The sequence below is a fragment of the Hyaena hyaena genome, unplaced genomic scaffold (assembly GCF_003009895.1).
Source record: "Hyaena hyaena isolate Hyena2069 unplaced genomic scaffold, ASM300989v1 scaffold_15, whole genome shotgun sequence".
Classification (NCBI taxonomy): Eukaryota; Metazoa; Chordata; class Mammalia; order Carnivora; family Hyaenidae; genus Hyaena; species Hyaena hyaena.
Window position 1 is genome coordinate 788,259 of NW_024080647.1, and position 17,637 is coordinate 805,895.

At 35.6% G+C, this 17,637-nt stretch overlaps 1 protein-coding gene across 1 annotated transcript in view; it reads right to left on the reverse strand.

The window, feature by feature from the left end:
* Positions 1 to 2,412: 2,412 nt before the first annotated feature.
* SPESP1 (sperm equatorial segment protein 1) overlaps positions 2,413 to 17,637 on the reverse strand; it is a 35,768-nt gene continuing 20,543 nt past the window's right edge. Inside the window, exon 2 of the mRNA XM_039220261.1 lies at positions 2,413 to 3,599. Coding sequence (XP_039076192.1) covers positions 2,593 to 3,599 — 1,007 coding nt within the window. The 3' untranslated portion in view covers positions 2,413 to 2,592. The remainder of the gene's footprint in view (positions 3,600 to 17,637) is intronic.

A 17,637-nucleotide genomic window follows, 5' to 3' on the forward strand; every position in this document is an offset into this window, starting at 1 on the left:
CAACCAGGAGACCATGACCTGAGCAGAAGTCAGATGCTCAACTGACTGAGCCAGTCCAGGTGCCCCCAAAAAGATCTAGTTTTTAAAAATAGGTCACTATTGGAGGATTCTATGAACTAAATTATTTTGAAAACTGTTAAACAAAGAAAGATTTTACGTCTTTCCAATATATCCCAGACCCCTCAGGAACCAAATAATAGAGAGGAAGTTTCTCATTACAGACATATTCCAGCTAATACAGAAGGAATAATATGTCAATTTTGCAACACCTGATCAATAATCTATCTAGGTAATGATCAATAAAAGCTGCTCTATAAATACAAAAGTAAACACAACCAGATGGAAGAATACTACACTATCTTGACCAAAAAAAGAGATACACTTGAGTCTGATAAAGTCTGATAGACCCAACTATCAATTTACAGAAAAACCAAAGACAGGAAAACATACTAAATGGCATTATGAGGATACAGTCAGTAAAATCCATAGGTGTAAAACCTATGGTCAAATGACTATTTTCTTTGACTTATTTAAGTTTCAAGGGGGAAAAACGAGGTGGAAGAAACTCTTTAGATTAAAAGACTTACGAGTCAAATCAACCAATCTCAACGTGTGAACTTTATTTGGATCTTGATCCATACAAACTCTAAATTATAAACTTATTAGACAGTTTAAAATTTGAACATTGACTGGATATTTGATGATACTAAATAATTATTAAATGTGTATGTGTGATGAAATTGTGGTAGTTTATTTTAAAAAACTTAAAGAGCTTCATGATGTCATGTTTACAAATGAAATTAAAAAGTATCTGGGATTTAATTTAACATAAAATAGGGAAGAGGAGAAAGGGTCTGTCTGGGTGAAACAGGACTGGTCATTAGCAGATCATTGCAGAAACTGGATGATAGGTACACAGGCTTCTGACATTAATCTGTTGACTTTTTCACATGTTTGAAATCTTCCACAGTAAAATTATTTTTAAAAATAAGCAACACACACACAAAATAAAACAACAACAATAAACAGTAATGAGCATTATTGTGAAACAAAACCCATGTGATCTTTTTTATATATAGCTAAGCGGGTAGGAATTTTTTCTGATCCCTGCTTCTCTCTCAGTCTCTATGTCCATGCAGTTACCAAACACTGTTGATTCCTACCTCTAAATTAACACTTCTTTCAAACTAGTCCAGGCTAAATATGGCCTTTGCAGAGTCCACTTCTACTTCTGTCTACCTTCAAAACTGAGGTCAGATCGGGTTTTTTTAAAAAAACAAACAAACACTAATTTGATCATACCATCCTTTGCTTCAAGTCCACAAACGCTTCTCACTGATCATAGGATAAGAGCTGATATCGTCAATACACACTTTAAAGCCTGGCAGGATCTACTCCAACCCTGGGTACCTGACCAGCTCCATCTTGAGAGGTTCTGCCTTACCTGTCTACATTCCAGCTACTTTCTGAACTTGCCATACTCATTCCCAACTCGAAGCATCACACCTGCTGTTCCCTCTGCTTGGAATGTCTCCTTCTCCCTACACACACCCTTACCCTTCAGATCACACCTTAAATGCCACTTTCTCAGGGTAGCTTTCCCATTATTTTGGTCGAGGTGAGGCCAAATTTCTCACAGATGCTTAACAATTTGTTACATCTGAAATTTAAAAAGTACTGAAATCATTTATTTAACGTCTGTCTTTCCTGCTATAGTACAATATCAAAGAGAGAAGGAAACAGGTCTTACTATGTCCCCAAAGCCTAGTGTTTTGTCTTGCACATAGTACAAGGTCAATAAATCTCTACTAAGCTACAAACTACTGGCTCGGTGAATGAATACATGAACGAATTTAAATATAATACCAATCAACTAATGAAAGAGAATTACCTGCACCATAATCATGATATTCCACAGTTAACCTCAATCGTGTTAGTCATACTCCTAACAAAAGATTTGCAAAGCTTCACTATAAATGTATAGAAATAAACAACAGGAGGAAGTAAGTGAGAATGACTACATTATAAACCCAAATTACAGTCACTTGCTGATATTCCAGAAATCCTAAACAACAAAGAAACAGGGATGTATCTTCATATACCATCCATGTTTCAAAGGAGGCAGATATATGTACAAATAAAAGCTCTGACTCAAATTCCAACTTTGCTCTTCAGACAGAAAACTCAGATCCTCTGAAAGAGTAATAAAGACCATATATACTAAAATTTTACATTTATATTCAATTATTTAAAACAGGCTACATATAGATTGCACAGTCTCTTGACTCATTATATTAAATGAGTGAATTTAACTAACCTATTCAAGTAAAATCAAAACATAAACATTTTAAAGATTAGATCTTCATAATTTTAAAAGCTGATTAATGAGAAAAAAACTACAAATATCCTGAATGAAAATTTTATTTTAAATTATTAGGCTTTAGTGCATATGAGCATTTTTTAGAACATACGACATGTAGAGATGTTGGAACATTGAACTACAGTAGAAAATATTTTTATACAACTTGTGAATCACTAATGTGCTTTTTTTTCCTGTAAAGTGAATGCATAGTTTGTTTCAATCAAGCTTTGTTATGGAATATCAAGTAGGTGCAACATTTTTATATTATTGTTTAATAACTTCCTAACAAGGTTTTGAGTTTCTAGTCGACTGACACATAATATTTTTTTCAACGTATTGAAGACTGTAGTAGCTTTTTCTCTCATCTGTGGTGGAACATATTTAATATCCAAATATTCAGATAATTTAGACCTAGAATTGTACAGCATGTTAATGACAGTTTCAATGTCATCAATTCCACTACTGCTTTGTCTGAGTGGTAAGAACTGGGAACTATACATTTTTTGTAATTTATGTTCTGCTGCTTCTGCTAAAGCAAGGCTTCTCTTTAGGTGCTCCCTAGAGGCTTGAATGTCCTCCCTATATTCTGGTCTGAGGCTCTCAGCAAGAGGTGCCTGTCGCACCAGTGAGCGGATATCTGAAATTTCTTTCAAAATGTCATCATTACTCAAAATCTGCGGGTGTCTTCCAGATGTTATTGCTTCAGGGTTTCCCACCGCATACTCGCCTGAGAGCTGAGGGACATCTTCTAGTTCTGTGTCAGTGCTCACACTGAGACACGTGACGTTTGGGCTTGGGGATGGTTTCGTAACATTTGGCAATTCCTTTAGTGCCTCAGTAGGTTTTACTTCTGAATCTGGCTCCGGCTCTGGGTCTTTTATAATATAAGGTTCGTCGGCATGTAAAACAACAGAAACATTATTTGGTTTAATCGACCAGAACGCTGTACTTTGAGTAGATTTTTTATGCCTTACTTCCAGTGTGAAGCCTCCAGTAGGGGAAGCTATGGTCTCTTCACTGACAGGATTGACTAAAACATTATTTTCAGCTGAAGTGTCTTCATGTGTAATTATCTCCTTAAGTCTTGATACCTTTGGTTCTGCAGAATGAGCATTATTTGGAGACTTTGATTTTTTCTCATGACCTGGGTCCCTAGTAGGAACACTTAGTATTAGGTTTTGTAAAACTTCTACATAATGATTTAAGTTTTGTTCTTCATCAGGCGTCACAGTTATACCTTAAGGGGAAAAAAATCAAACAGTCAGGAACACTTAATATTATATATTGACATACTGACAGAAGCTACTGGCCTGAATTTACTTCATATGTTATCACTTAAAAGTTGAGATAAAGAACCAGGAAAGAAAGCATCTTTGACTCAGTCAACTCTCACTTATATAAACAAAATTATTTTTTCAGATTCTTACCAAAACATATGAACAAGGTTAATGTAAAAGTGGCATATTAACACAATCCTCTGTATATTTTTGCTTCTACTCTCCCATATAACTTAAGATTCTTAAGTTTCTTAAGATCCTTAAGATTCTTAAGGCAGCTTATTAAAACAAAATTCTTGATTATAATCTCCAACACAGTGGTGTGCTGGATTGGCTCAAACTGGCTCACTAGAACCAATTATTAAATGTTTAGGAATTTTGTAAGCCGAGTGTTAAACATAGACGTTCTTAAAAATTATTTTCATTTGCAATGAAATAAATTGTATCAGAAATAAAGGTAAGAAATATTCAAAATTCATCACTTCGTATTTTTATGTCATTTTACTATAATCCATGGTCCTGAGGTTATTTACATCTAGTGTAGTTGTATGGTAGAAATGCTTATAGTGGTGTATCCCTCTGTATGTCTTTCTATGTCCCTGTTCAGTAACATCATATAGCTTGAAATCAACTATGGTTGGAGTCTTTACATCACATAAATGGGCAAATGCTGTAAATCTAGGTTTACTAGTCTCTCCAAGAAACCAGTTGTTGAACATTTACCAGGATCCCACTGCTCTCAACCCAGCAAAGATGTAACTGCAGCCTGTGTGTCATAGGCAGCTGTTTCTGTAAATAAAGCTTTCCTGGAATCCAGCCAGTTTGCCCATTTGTTTATGTATTATCTATGGCTGCTTTGGTTTGCGACAATAGAACTGAGTAGTTGCAATAGATACCATGTGGTGCACAAAGCTGAAAATACTGACTATCTGGCCCTTTACAGAAAGTTTGCCAATTCCTGGTCTAAACCATCAATGTTTCACTCTTAACACAAAATGGCAGTTCTTTTTTTTTTTTTTTCTTTAATTCAAGTTAGTTAATATACGGTGTAGAATTGGTTTCAGGAGTAGAACCCAGTGATTCATCACTTACGTATAATGTCCAGTGCTCATCTCAACAAGTGCTCTCCCTAATGCCCATCACCAATTTAGCCCACCCCCCACCCACCTCTCCTCCAGCAACCCTGTTTATTCCCTGTATTTAAGAGTCTCTTATGGTTTGCCTCCCTCTCTGTTTTATCTTATTTTTCCTTCCCTTCCCCTATGTTCATCTGTTTTGTTTCTTAAATTCCACATGAGTGAAATTACGGTATCTGTCTATCTCTGACTGACTTATTTCACTTAGCATAATACACTCTAGGTCCAAAATGGCAGTTCTATTTATACTGGTATTTTGCAGCATCTGAGTGGTTGATGAAGTTTCTCATTTCCAAAGTGGAAAACAAAAAAGATTATTGAATAAGATATTCTGAAATTCTGCTCAACTCCCCTTTTCCTAAGGCAGTTTTTAATTTTAAGTGCTGGGATTTTATATATGTCATTTTGAAATCATTTTGCCACTATCATGGATATAAACTGACTTAAATGAAGAAAGTCAGTCACTTTTTACCAAACTCTCATGCATAACTTATACCTAAACCCTCCCTCTGCAGGAATGAAATAACAAACTTTCTGTTCAGAAGGCACTTCTATTCAGCACTTTGGCAGGCACAAAGCCGTCAAAACAAATGCTTCATATTTACATGTTTTTTCCTCTCTTCCTTAACTCTTCTGTTGAAACTTAGAGAGACCAGATGGATATTTAATCAAAATTGAAAGCTTTTTTCTCAATTTAAAAAATTTCTTAATGAGAACAGTTTAGGGAGGCAAAGAGATTGTGAAAACATACCAGACTTGTCTGGAGATCTAGACTCTATAAGTAGATTCTGTATTTTATCTTATGCTTAGGAAAGTCTTGCATACTTCAAGATCCATATGATGATGATGGGTGAGGAAAAAAAGGAAGTAGATTTTGATAATGACCTTGTAATAATTTTTTTTTTTAAGTAGGTCCACACCCAGCATAGAGCCCAATGCAGGGTTGAACTCACAACCCTGAGATCAAGACCTGAGCCGAGATCAGGAGTCTGTCACTTAACCAACGGAGCTATCCAGGCACCCCAAACCTTGTAATAATTTTCTTAAAGTCACTGACACAGTATCATACAATTTTGTCTGTGAATTGTGGATTTTTAACAATGAACTAGAAGGTTAACATACCTAACTCTTATGGGCTATTACCTATTTTGTGCCAGCCTCAGCCTACCTATAATAAAGCTACCAGCTAGAAATGTCTGGTGGCACTCACCTGGGCCTGGCCATGGTGATGTGGGGGGAGCTGTTCCCACAGACAAGTCCCCTTTCCAAACCAATGTAACCACTGGACTGACCCTTGTGGCTCTTATTATAATTGCAAGACACCCTTCAGCAACAACCATCAGGAAATTTGGGGGGAAAAAGGTTTATTACTTACATGAAGTTGAAATTACATAGCACACCTGGGGCCACACTGGGGGAGGTGGATGGAGCAGAGTAGGGAGAGAGTGAAAGAGAGATGGAGGGAGAAAGAGAGCACCCTAGAAAGCGCCAGAGAGAGGTGGTAAGGGTGGAGAGTGCGAATGGGCCAGGGGTTCTCCTTTTATTGGGGTCAAATGTGGAGGCCCTAGGGTTCACTCTTATGGAATTCAAAACATAAGATGATGAATTTGGGGCACAGAAAGAGGAAAAAACAAGTAGCCCAAAAGATCAGTTATCAAAATCAATTAAGATCTCTAAAACAAGCGAACCTTAGTCAGGGAAGGTGGCCTGGCTCAATCTCTAAGGCATGTGGCTGGCAATGTGTTTATTCAAGACAGCAGTCTTTGAAGTGGATGGCTCTTTGAAATAGATGCTTCTACAATCAAAGCTTAACTCTGGCAAAAATAAACTCAAAATGGATAAAAGACCTGAACCATCAAAACCCTAGAGAAAAAAGCAGGAAACGACCTCCATAACCTCAACTGCAGCAATTCCTTACTTGACACATTCCCAAAGGCAAGGGAATCAAGAGCAAAAATGAACTATTGGGACCTAACCAAGATAAAAAGCTTCTGCATGGCAAAGGAAACAATCAATAAAACCAATAGGCAACTGACGGAATGGGAAAAGATAGTTGCAAATGACATATCAGATAAAGGGCTAGTATCTAAAATCTACAAGGAACTCACCAATCTCCACACCTGAAAAACAAATAATCCAGTGAAGAAATGGGCAGAAGACATGAACAGGCACTTCTCCAAAGCCAACAGACAAATGAAACGATGCTGAGCGTCCCTCATCATCAGGGAAATACAAATCAAAACCACACTGAGATACCACCTCACGCCTGTCAGAGTGACTAAAATGAACAAATCAGGAGACTAGATGCTGGCATCTAGAGAGAAACGGGCCCCCTCCAACACTGTTGGTGGGAATGTAAACTGGTTGCAGCCCCTCTGGAAAACAGTGTGGAGTTCCTCAAAAAATTAACAATAGAACTTCCCTATGACCCAGCAATAGCACTGCTAGGAATTTACCCAAGAGATACAGGAGTGCTGATGCATAGGAGCACATGTACCCCAATGTTCATAGCAGCACTCTCAACAATAGTCAAAACATGGAAAGAGCCTAAGTGTTCATCAACTGACAAATAGATCAAGATGTGGTTTATCTATACAATGGAATACTACATGGCAATGAGAAAGAATGAAATCTGGCCATTTGCAGCAACATGGATGGAACCTGAGGGTGTTATGCTGAGCGAAGTAAGTCAGGCAGAGAAGGACAGATACCATATGTTTGCACGTATAGATGGGTTAGGAGGAACTAACGGAGGACCATGGGGGAGGGGAAGGGGGAAAATAGTTGGGGAGAGGGAGGGAGGCAAACCATGAGACACTCTTTAATGCTGAGAACAAACTGAGGGCTGATGGGGGTGGGAAAGAGGGGAAGGGGGCTGATGGGCACAGAGGAGGGCGCTCGAGGGGATGAGCACTGGGTGTTATATGGAAACCAAGTTGACAATAAACTATTTAAGAAAAAAAAGTCTGGCCCTTGCATTACATAAAAGAAAAAAAACTATAACTGTCGGGGTTTATACTACATTGATTCTGAGGAGAGGAAATGGGACTGGAGTTGGTCATTAAAGAGGACTCTAGACTTCTTTGTATATATTTTACTCTCTAAAAACACACAAGCACTCACACTCAATCACTTCATATAGTAAACCAGTAAAACTCACATTTTAAAAGGGAAAAGAACTCATTTATGTATTCTCATAGGTATTTAATGCATTGTCCTGAATCTATAGTCTTCCTGGAGGAAAATATTAAAGTAAAATGAATATGTAGTCTACTGCAGTGAAAAATATTTTTGATTCTGGTCATGCTTGTACCACTTTCTAGCATCATGACCTTAGGTAATTACTTAATTTCTCTGAACATTTACTTAACTATGAAATTAAGGTACTATATCTACCCTTTTATCTCACAGAACCAAATAGATACTTGAAAACACTTTAAAAGTTCTATAAAGATACCTCCTGACATTTCTCAGCTTAAAATATAAATTTAAACCCTTAAAAAAAACATTAAAAATATGCCTTAGATCCTATCTATAAAAAACACTAGACCCTTTCCTACTAAAGACAGAAAAAAGATCAGGATGCTAATATCTCCATTACTATTTAACATCATGTTGGAGGTTATTAGTAATTAGACAACAGAAAATAATTGGAAGCATGAGAATTGGGAAGAAAAAGGTTAAATTATCTTTATGTGTAGATGATATAATTAGATATCTAGACACAAAAGAATCAATTGGAAAGCTCCTACAAGGACTAAGAGAATTTAGTAAAGCAGCAAGATATAAAACCAACATATGATAATCAATATACAAATATAAACCAGTTAAAAGATTAAGATGAGAAAGAAGATGTTATTTTGATAACAAATAATGGAAGAAAATATCTAATCATAAATTTAAAAAAAATGCCCAAAATCTATAGGAGTAATTATATTAGGCTGAATATAGGCATCCAGAGATCAGGTCCTAATTTTTGGAACCTGTAAATGTTACCTTATAAGAAAAAAAGGTCATTGCAGATGTGATGAAATTAAGGATCTTGACAGGGGATTATCCTAGATTATCTGGATGGACTCTACATCCCATCACAAATGTTTTCAGACAGAGATTTGAAACACAGAAGAGGAGGAGGGTAATATGGAGAATTCTGGAGGCAGAGAATAAAGTGGCCATAAAACACAGAAAGCTGGCCACTACCAGAAGCTAGAAGATCCAATTAAAATGTTATCTCTTAGGGACACCTGAGTGGCTCAGTCAGTTAAGTGTCTGACTTCAGCTCAGGTCATGATCTCATAGTTCATGGGTTCGAGCCTCACATTGGGCTCTGTGATGCTGACACTCACATTGTTATTGTGTTTAGGTACTTATATTTTAGTGCTTCACATTGAAATAAAATTATATGATGTATGGAATGTGCTTCTAAAAAAATTCGAGTCTGAGAAGTTAGAGAGAAGGACCATGAAGATGAGGGGAAGGAATGTGGGGACATATCAGTGAAACAAGACTTAACTGTGGGTTAGTAGCTGAGGCTGGTTATAGGTATGTGGAGATTTATTATGCCATTAATTCTACTTGTGTATATACTTAAATTTCTCCATAATGAAATTTTTTTTATATATGTTTTGGAAAATGTTCAATTCTGGGCCACTATTCACTTGCAGATCTAAAATCTGCAGCCAACCAAAGCCGAAATGCTTTTAAAAAGACATTGCCATTAGATGGTAGGCTGCTAAACATTCCATTTTTAATCATTTAGCTTGTCCCTTCTCAAAGCAGTAAGCAGGATGCCCAGATTACTATTAGGTGATGTAGATTGTCAAAGGACTGGAAAAGGACATCCTTACTGCTAGCGGATTCCTAAAAAACCCCGAAGTACTCGTTATCCCTTTACACTGTTACTCAGGCAATATTAAAAAGCCTGCTCATGGCTGCTGAATGACCTTGCTTTTCTTCCCTTCTTCATGTATCCTTTGTCTCCATATTGTTCTATTATTAAATCCATTCTCTCCCCACACACTTCCCACCTTCTACTTTTGTCCCCCTAAAACATCTACATACTTCATATTTGACTTCACGCTTCTACTAATCAGGATTGTTATTGCAGATCAATTTGATCTTTATACAAACGTTTGCAGGCAAGGTAGTAAAAGACAGTAAAGCCTCCAATATCCCTACAAATGGTCCCAGCCATTATGAAAACCTCTTTCTTCAGAAGTTACTAGAAAGATGAACAAAATTCAAATTCTTACAAAGACCAGACTACTCTGCTAGAAGTTGAGTTTTTATACGTTTACACTGGCATGCTTTATAATATCCATCTGTATCTTTACCAGTTAATGTGCTGTCCAAACATAGCAATGTCTCCAAATGTGGACAAAAGAAAGAACCTCTTCCACCTTGAGAAATCACAATGCTGCTTTCCAGTGCCTCTATTAAGGAGCATGGCTCCCTGCAAAGCAGGCTTACGGTTTAACATCAATGGCAGATACGGATGTCATAGCTGTGCTTGAGACTATCTGCACTTCTCTTTTTGAAATAGTACGGGGAGAATTAGTTACACAACAAGAATAATGGGAAAGTAGACAAAATGGTAAAACCTCCATAGGAACAAAAGCGGCACAAAATCTGAAGGGCAAAATTGGAAAACAGTGATTGAAAAGACCATAATAGCTCTAACTGAGGGATTCCTATGTGCCACGCACTACATGGAGGGCTTTGAATGTGAGGAGTGTTTTCAAAAAGAGGAAAAGGAGGATACTGATAAAGGACAAGTAATTTGCCTAAGATTATATTCAATTTGTAGGTGGTAAGAATGGCACTGAAGCAGAGGCTGCCTTATTGCAAAGCAGGTACACATAACAACTACGCAATGTTGTCATAAAAAGATGACACAAGGATGCCGGCAAAGTAGAAGTAAAATAAAATTATCCTGGAGGAATATAACTCTCTTTTAAAATACATGTAATATGAAAATACAATCAATCAATATGTAAGTAAAATATACAGAATATTGCTTTACTGTCAACTGGACAAAAATACAGCTCATTCATATATTAAGATGTATTTGGAATTTTTTTTAAACACTGATCCCAAAATTTTTTAGTTTTTAAAATTTTAATTTTGTTTTATTCTTATTTAAATTCCAGCTAGTTAACAGGGCGCCTGGGTGGCTCAGTTGGTTGGGCATCAGACTCTTGCTTTCAGCTCAGGTCACGATCCCATGGTCATGGGATCAAGCCCAGCGGCAGGAGCCTGGGCATGGAGCCTGCTTGGGATTCTCTCTCTCCCTCTCCCTCTGCCCCTTCCCTTCTCAAACATGTGCTCTCCCTCTCACTCTTTTGATTAATTAATTAATTACAGTTAGTTAATATACAGTATAGTTTCAGGTGTACAATATAGTGATTCCACACTTCTGTACAATCAATACCTGATGTTCATCATAACAAGTGTACTTAATCCCCATCACCTATTTCACCCATTCCCCATCCACCTCCCCTCTGATAACTATCAGTATGTTCTGTATAGTTAAGAGTCTGTTTCTTGGTTTCCCATTATCGTTTTTTTCCCCATTTGCTTGTTTGTTTTGTCTTCTAAATTCCACATATGAGCAAAATCATATGGCATCTGTAATTCTCTGATTTATTTCTCTTAGCATAATACTGTTAGCTCCATCCACATCATTGCAAATGGCTAGATTTTTTTTCCTTTTCGTAGTTGAGTAATATTCCAGTGTGTGTGTGTGTGTGTGTGTGTGTGTATCTATATATATACACTACATCTTCTTTATCCATTCATCAATCGATAGACAGTTGGACTATTTCCATAGTTTAGCTATTATAGATAATGCTGCTATAAACATTGAGGTGCACATATCCCTTTGAACTAGTATTTTTGTATTCTTTCAGTAAATACCTAGTAGTGCAATTGCTGGACTGCATTTTTAACTTTTTGAAGACCTCCACACTGTTTTCCATAGTGGCTGCACCAGTTGCATTCCTACCAATACTGCAAGAAGGTTTTCCTTTCTCCACATCCTCACCAACACTTGTTTCTTGTGTTGATTTTAGCCTTTCTGACAGGTGTGAGGTGATATCTCATTGCAGTTTTGATTTGCATTTCTCTGATGACAAGTAATGATGAGCCTCTTTTCATGTGTCTGTTTCCTTCTTTGGAAAAAATGTCTAAAATTGATCCCAAATTTGATATGTTTTGTTACTACAAAATATACTTAGAAACTTATAGTCAATGATGCATAAAAGGATCTATTCACTTCACACAGAAGCAAAAATAAGTTAGTTTTGAGTTTATTTGGAGGAAAATAATAAAATCATGGTCTAAAATGAGCAATGCACCATAAAACTTCAATCAATAAACAATACATTCAAGACATATTTCCTTCTCATAGAATGGCCACTTAAAGAAGGAAGAGGAGAGTATAAAGAATAAAAAGTCCATTAGCATGAGAAGTTGCTGAAGTTCCCTGTTATAAAAGAAATGCAGGTTAAAACAATCTTTATTTTGCCAGTCAAGGAGATAAAATTTTTTAAAAATGGTAAAACCTAGGATTGGTATGTGTAGAGTTACTTCCTTAGTAACAAAACTAACTTCCTTACTTTGTTTATGAACCCTGCATCATTAGTCTCTCTCTAGCACACTGATCTTTTCTTTATAGAATTTAAGACAATCTTAACTATATATATTTATTTAATGTTTGTTAACAACTACATACTGTAAGCTCTTTGAAGGCTATGAGCATGTCTGCTTTGTTCTCTATATCCCCTGTTGTACCCAGAGCCTAGAGCCATAGCAGGCAGTCAAAAAGCATTTGTGAAATGAATGAATGAACCAAATGCTAGCAAATATGTAAATTAATTGTACTTCCAGTAATTTATCTTAAAGAAATGATAACAGGTTAAAACAATTCCATAGAAGAATGCTGTAGAGGAAAACTAAATATCATGTTATGTTTAAAATAAATCTGCTTTTAGGTTTTGGGTTTGTTTGTTTTTTGGTTTGGTTTTGGTTTTCGGCCAAGAATCCAATTATTATTAGGGAGAAAATTTGGACATTAAAAAATAGTTCTCTTATTTTAGGCAAAGGAGGCACTTTTTTACAATGATGTAAAAGATACATCTTTATATTTTTCTAAATTTCTAAGTCTGAAGTTTATCAATATCATAAATATTGTAGTTAAATAGCTACAATTTTCAGAAAGCCCCTGCACTTCCCTAAATTGGCCCTTACTATATGGCCTAATATAAACAAACTTAGATCACATAAATTTAACTAAATTTGTTTAAGTTCTATTAATCTCCTTTTATTATGTTTTATCAATCTCTAAGGTAACATTGCATTAACATAATTTTAACTAAATTACAATCTTAGGGATTAAAAATCCCTAAGGGTTACTAGGATTAAAACTCCTTCATAGTTTATCTTTTACATAAAGTATACAATTCAATGGTGTTTAGTATATTCACAATTGTGCAACCATAACCATTAAAACATTTTCATCATCCCCTAAATAAACCTATTCCCCATTTCCATCAGCCCTAGGCAACCACAAGTCTACTTTCTGTCTCTACAGATTTGCCTATTCTTGGTGTTTAGCTAGGATAATGTTTTCAAGACTCATCCATATCGTAGCACACATCAGTATTTCATTCCTTTTTATGGCCAAATCATATTCCATTGTATGGATATACCACAATTTGTTTATGAATTCATCAGTTGCTGCTCATTTGGCTTGTTTCTACTTTTTAGTGCTAATGGGTAATGCTGCTATCTATGTTCATGTGTGGATGTATGTTTTCATTTCTCTTGTACCTAGGTCCAGGAGTGGAATTACTAGGTCATATAGTGATACTATGTTTAACCTTTGAGGAACTGCCAAAGCAGCTGCATTCCCACCATATAAGGGTTCCAATTTCTCCAGATCATCCCAATACTTGTTATTATCTGTCCTTTTGATTCTAGCCATCCTTGTGGGTGTTAAGTCATATCCCATTGTAGTTCTGACTTCTATTTCTCTAATGCCTAATGATATTGGACATCTTTTCACGTGCCCGTTGGCCCTCTATGTATCTTCTTTGGAGAAATCTATATTCTGATACTTCCTCCATTTTTTAGTTGGGTTGTCTTTTTATTATTGAGTTATAAGAATTCTTTATATATTCTGGAGACAAGTCCTTTACCATATATATGATTTGAAAATATTTTCTCCTACTCTGTTAGTTGTATTTTCATTTTCTTAAGGTTATTTTTTGCAGTACAAAAGTTTTTAATTTTAATGTAGTTCAATTTATCCATTTTGTTGTTGCTACTTGTACTTTTGATATCGTATCTAAAAAACCATTGCCAAATCCAAGGGCACCAAGACTTATACCTACAGTTTGATCTAAGAGTTCTATAGTTTTAGTTTTTACATTTAGATCTATGATCTAGCTTGAATTAACTTTTGTACAGAGCTTGAGGCAAGGGTCCAACTTCATTCCTTTGGCTATTGTCCCAGCAGAATTTGCTGAAAAGACTATTCTTTTCCCCACTGAATTGTCTTGGTATCCTTGTTGAAAAGCAACTGACCATTAATGTAAAAGGTCCTTTCTGGACTCTGATTGAATTTCATTCCCTATATGCCTATTATTATGCCAGTACTACACTGTCTTGATTACTGCAGTTGTAATTGTAAGCTTTGAAATCAGGAAGTATGAATCCTTGTACTTTGTTCTTTTTTGGTTGGGATTGCTGTGGCTAGTCTGGGTCTTTTGCAATTTCATATGAATTTCAGTATCAGCTTGTTCACCTCTGCAAAAAGAGCAAGCTAGGATTGTGAAAGGGATTGTGTCCAATCTGTAGATCAGGTAGATTTACTTTTTTTTTTTTTTTTAATGTTTATTTATTTTTGAGAGAGAGTGTGGGGAAAGGGCAGAGAGAGAGGGAGACACAGAATCTGAAATAGGCTCCAGGCTCTGAGCTGTCAGCACAAAGCCCAACGTGGGGCTCAAACTCGGGAACAGTGAGATCATGACCTGAGCCGAAGTCGGATGCTTAACCGACTGAGTCACCCAGGTGCCCCTCCATCTAATAGATTTTTTAATAGAATTCAAGATTATCCATATTTATATAACTAGAATCATAATATATATATTATTATATTTGATTAACATTTAAATTTTTGAAACATGCCTTTTATACATTAAGTCATTATTTAAAGAAGCCAAAAATCTAAAAAATTGCTATCTTTCATCTTTGAAGAGTAAGCAACACAAATTATTGCTCATTTCATCTCCTATGACTAAATGGTACCAATGAAATTTTCAGCACAAGAATATTTTGGACCAAGAAAGCAGAAGGCCTACTGTGTCAGTTCTTGGCTTCTAACATTGTCTTTGGGGATGTTTTCATCCACTCTATTCTTTTTAAGGACCACAAAGGGTAAGGAGAGAAGTTAAAGTAGCCACGAGCAACAACTACCAAACCCATCAAAAAGCAAATAAATGTAAATAAAAAGCATAATTCTGTTTTTTATTATTTTTTAGTGTTTATTTATTTTTGAAAGAGAGAAGTGTGCATGTGAGCCAGGAAGGGGCAAAGAGAGAGGGAGAGAATCCCAAGCATGCTCCACACTGTCAGCACAGAACCCAACGTGAGGCTCGAACTCACGAATCATGAGATCATGACCTGAGCTGAAATCCAGAGTCAAATGCCTAACCAAGTGAGTCACGTAGGTGCCCCATAATTCTGTATATTTTAAGCACATTTAAAAGGTCACTTGACTTTGGCATCAAGTTCTCTTTATCCTGTTGTGGTATAGCAATCAAGATCAGTTGAGAGAGTACCTTAGTGCGCATGGACCATTTTAACACATTTCATTAACTTCTAAAACAATATGGTAGTATATCTTCTAATATGTGAGTCCTGTTGGTGGATAGCCTCTGGGGCTGGGGGTAGCAAAGGAATCATGAGTCTGTCCATAAATATTTTACAGGAAGAAAGTTAAGATCTTATAAGCATTGATTTGTATTAGTTTTGTGTAAGGAAAACACTTTTGCCCATCTCGGGCACATAAATAAAATTAAGTGTAAACACTTTTAAATATTTGAATAAACTTCGGGGCGCCTGGGTGGCTTAGTCGGTTAATTGTCCGACTTTCGCTTAGGTCATGATCTCGCGGTTCGTGGGTTCGAGCCCGGCGTCGGGCTCTGTGCTGACTGCCAGCTCGGAGCCTGGAGCCTATTTCAGAGTCTGTGTCTCCCTCTCTCTCTGACCCTCCCCTGCTCACGCTGTCTCTCTCTGTCTCTCTGTCTCCTAGAAATAAATAAAAATATTTAAAAAAAAATTTGAATAAACTTCACCTGGGTAAAATATTACGTATTTAAAAAGTAGTTCTCACACTTTTGAGTTTCGTTATGACTCTTAGATTTTTATAACAGTCTTAAATTATCATTTTTTTTTTTTTAATGCTCAAATGATCACAACTTAGCCAGTTGGAGCCACTGTAAGCTGTCTCTTATATCCTTTGGAGGGAACCTCTGAATTTTTAAAGTATCCTTGCTTGTTCTCTGGTAGTTACTACTGCCTGCCTCCCTCCCATCTCTACGCCACTCTCATCCTTACCCCTTTAATCTAGACTTTATTTCCCTAAAGATGAAAATCAGCTATCCTTTCAAGTAATCCTGGTTTCTTTTTATGGAAAAAAATATTAGAGATAAAACTCTGAGGGCTAGAGGTGCATATCAAGACCAACATTAAGAAGTGACATTGTTATTAGGCCATTTTACTCAAAAGAATGAAAAAATATTTATGAACAGACATTAATTTTTACTGATCTTTTCCAACTGAGTTTTAACATTAAGGCACACCTACCCGAATTTTAAACCCCTTATCTAAATTATAATTGCAATTTTTTACAATATAATAAGCCATACAACTATTACTTTAGCTGGAAATCTTGTTTAAAACTGACATAATTATTGGTTCTGTCAATAACAATTTATTAATATTAAAACTTACCATAAAAATACTAACTGAATATTAAGATTGAACATTACAATTGGTTTTGTATAATTTGACTACATTGCACTCTAACTAATGAATGGTCAAATTATCTTGTTTGGGGTTATGTGTAATTTTAAAAACTTTTGTTGTTAAATACATCATAGTCTGATATATTCTCTGTTCTAATTGCTTAATTTTAATGTTTTAACTGACAATTCTTTCTTAGTAGCAGCATGACAGTACTAGAGTTTAAAAGAATCCTGTTCTTTTTTAGTATATTTTATGAGATGGATGAAAAATATAAATAGTTTGAGCTGTCATATTCAAGAATCTTATTTGGTTAACCTAATGACTCATGTAGTTAGATGAATAATCTTTCTCTCTACATAAGTTCTTTCTGGAGAAATCCAATTTTCTAAGTGTAAGAAATTTAGAAAATTCCAGTCACTTGAATTCCTATGCAAGATATTAAATAATTGCATGCATTAAAATATAATACCTGTAAACTAGTTTAGGCTGGTAATATTTCATCACTTAGCTCTGGCACTGTTACACAGTGGCATTAACTATAAAAATTCATTAAGCCTGTGATTTGTGTAGTTCATTGTATGTATACTACATATTTAAAATGTCATGTTTATAACTGTGTTTGCATTATAGTTACTGGACATTAACACAAAGATAAAACAAAAAATACTTTTTAAAGAATAGTTTATAAGTATTTAATTTTATCAATAGATGTTTTTTCATTTTAGTGTAACTAATTGAACACATTCTATAAACTAAGCTATATTTCCTAGTTTCATTATGCCATAAATTTTATTACTTTAAGACACAATTAATATAAAATATCGTAAATTTT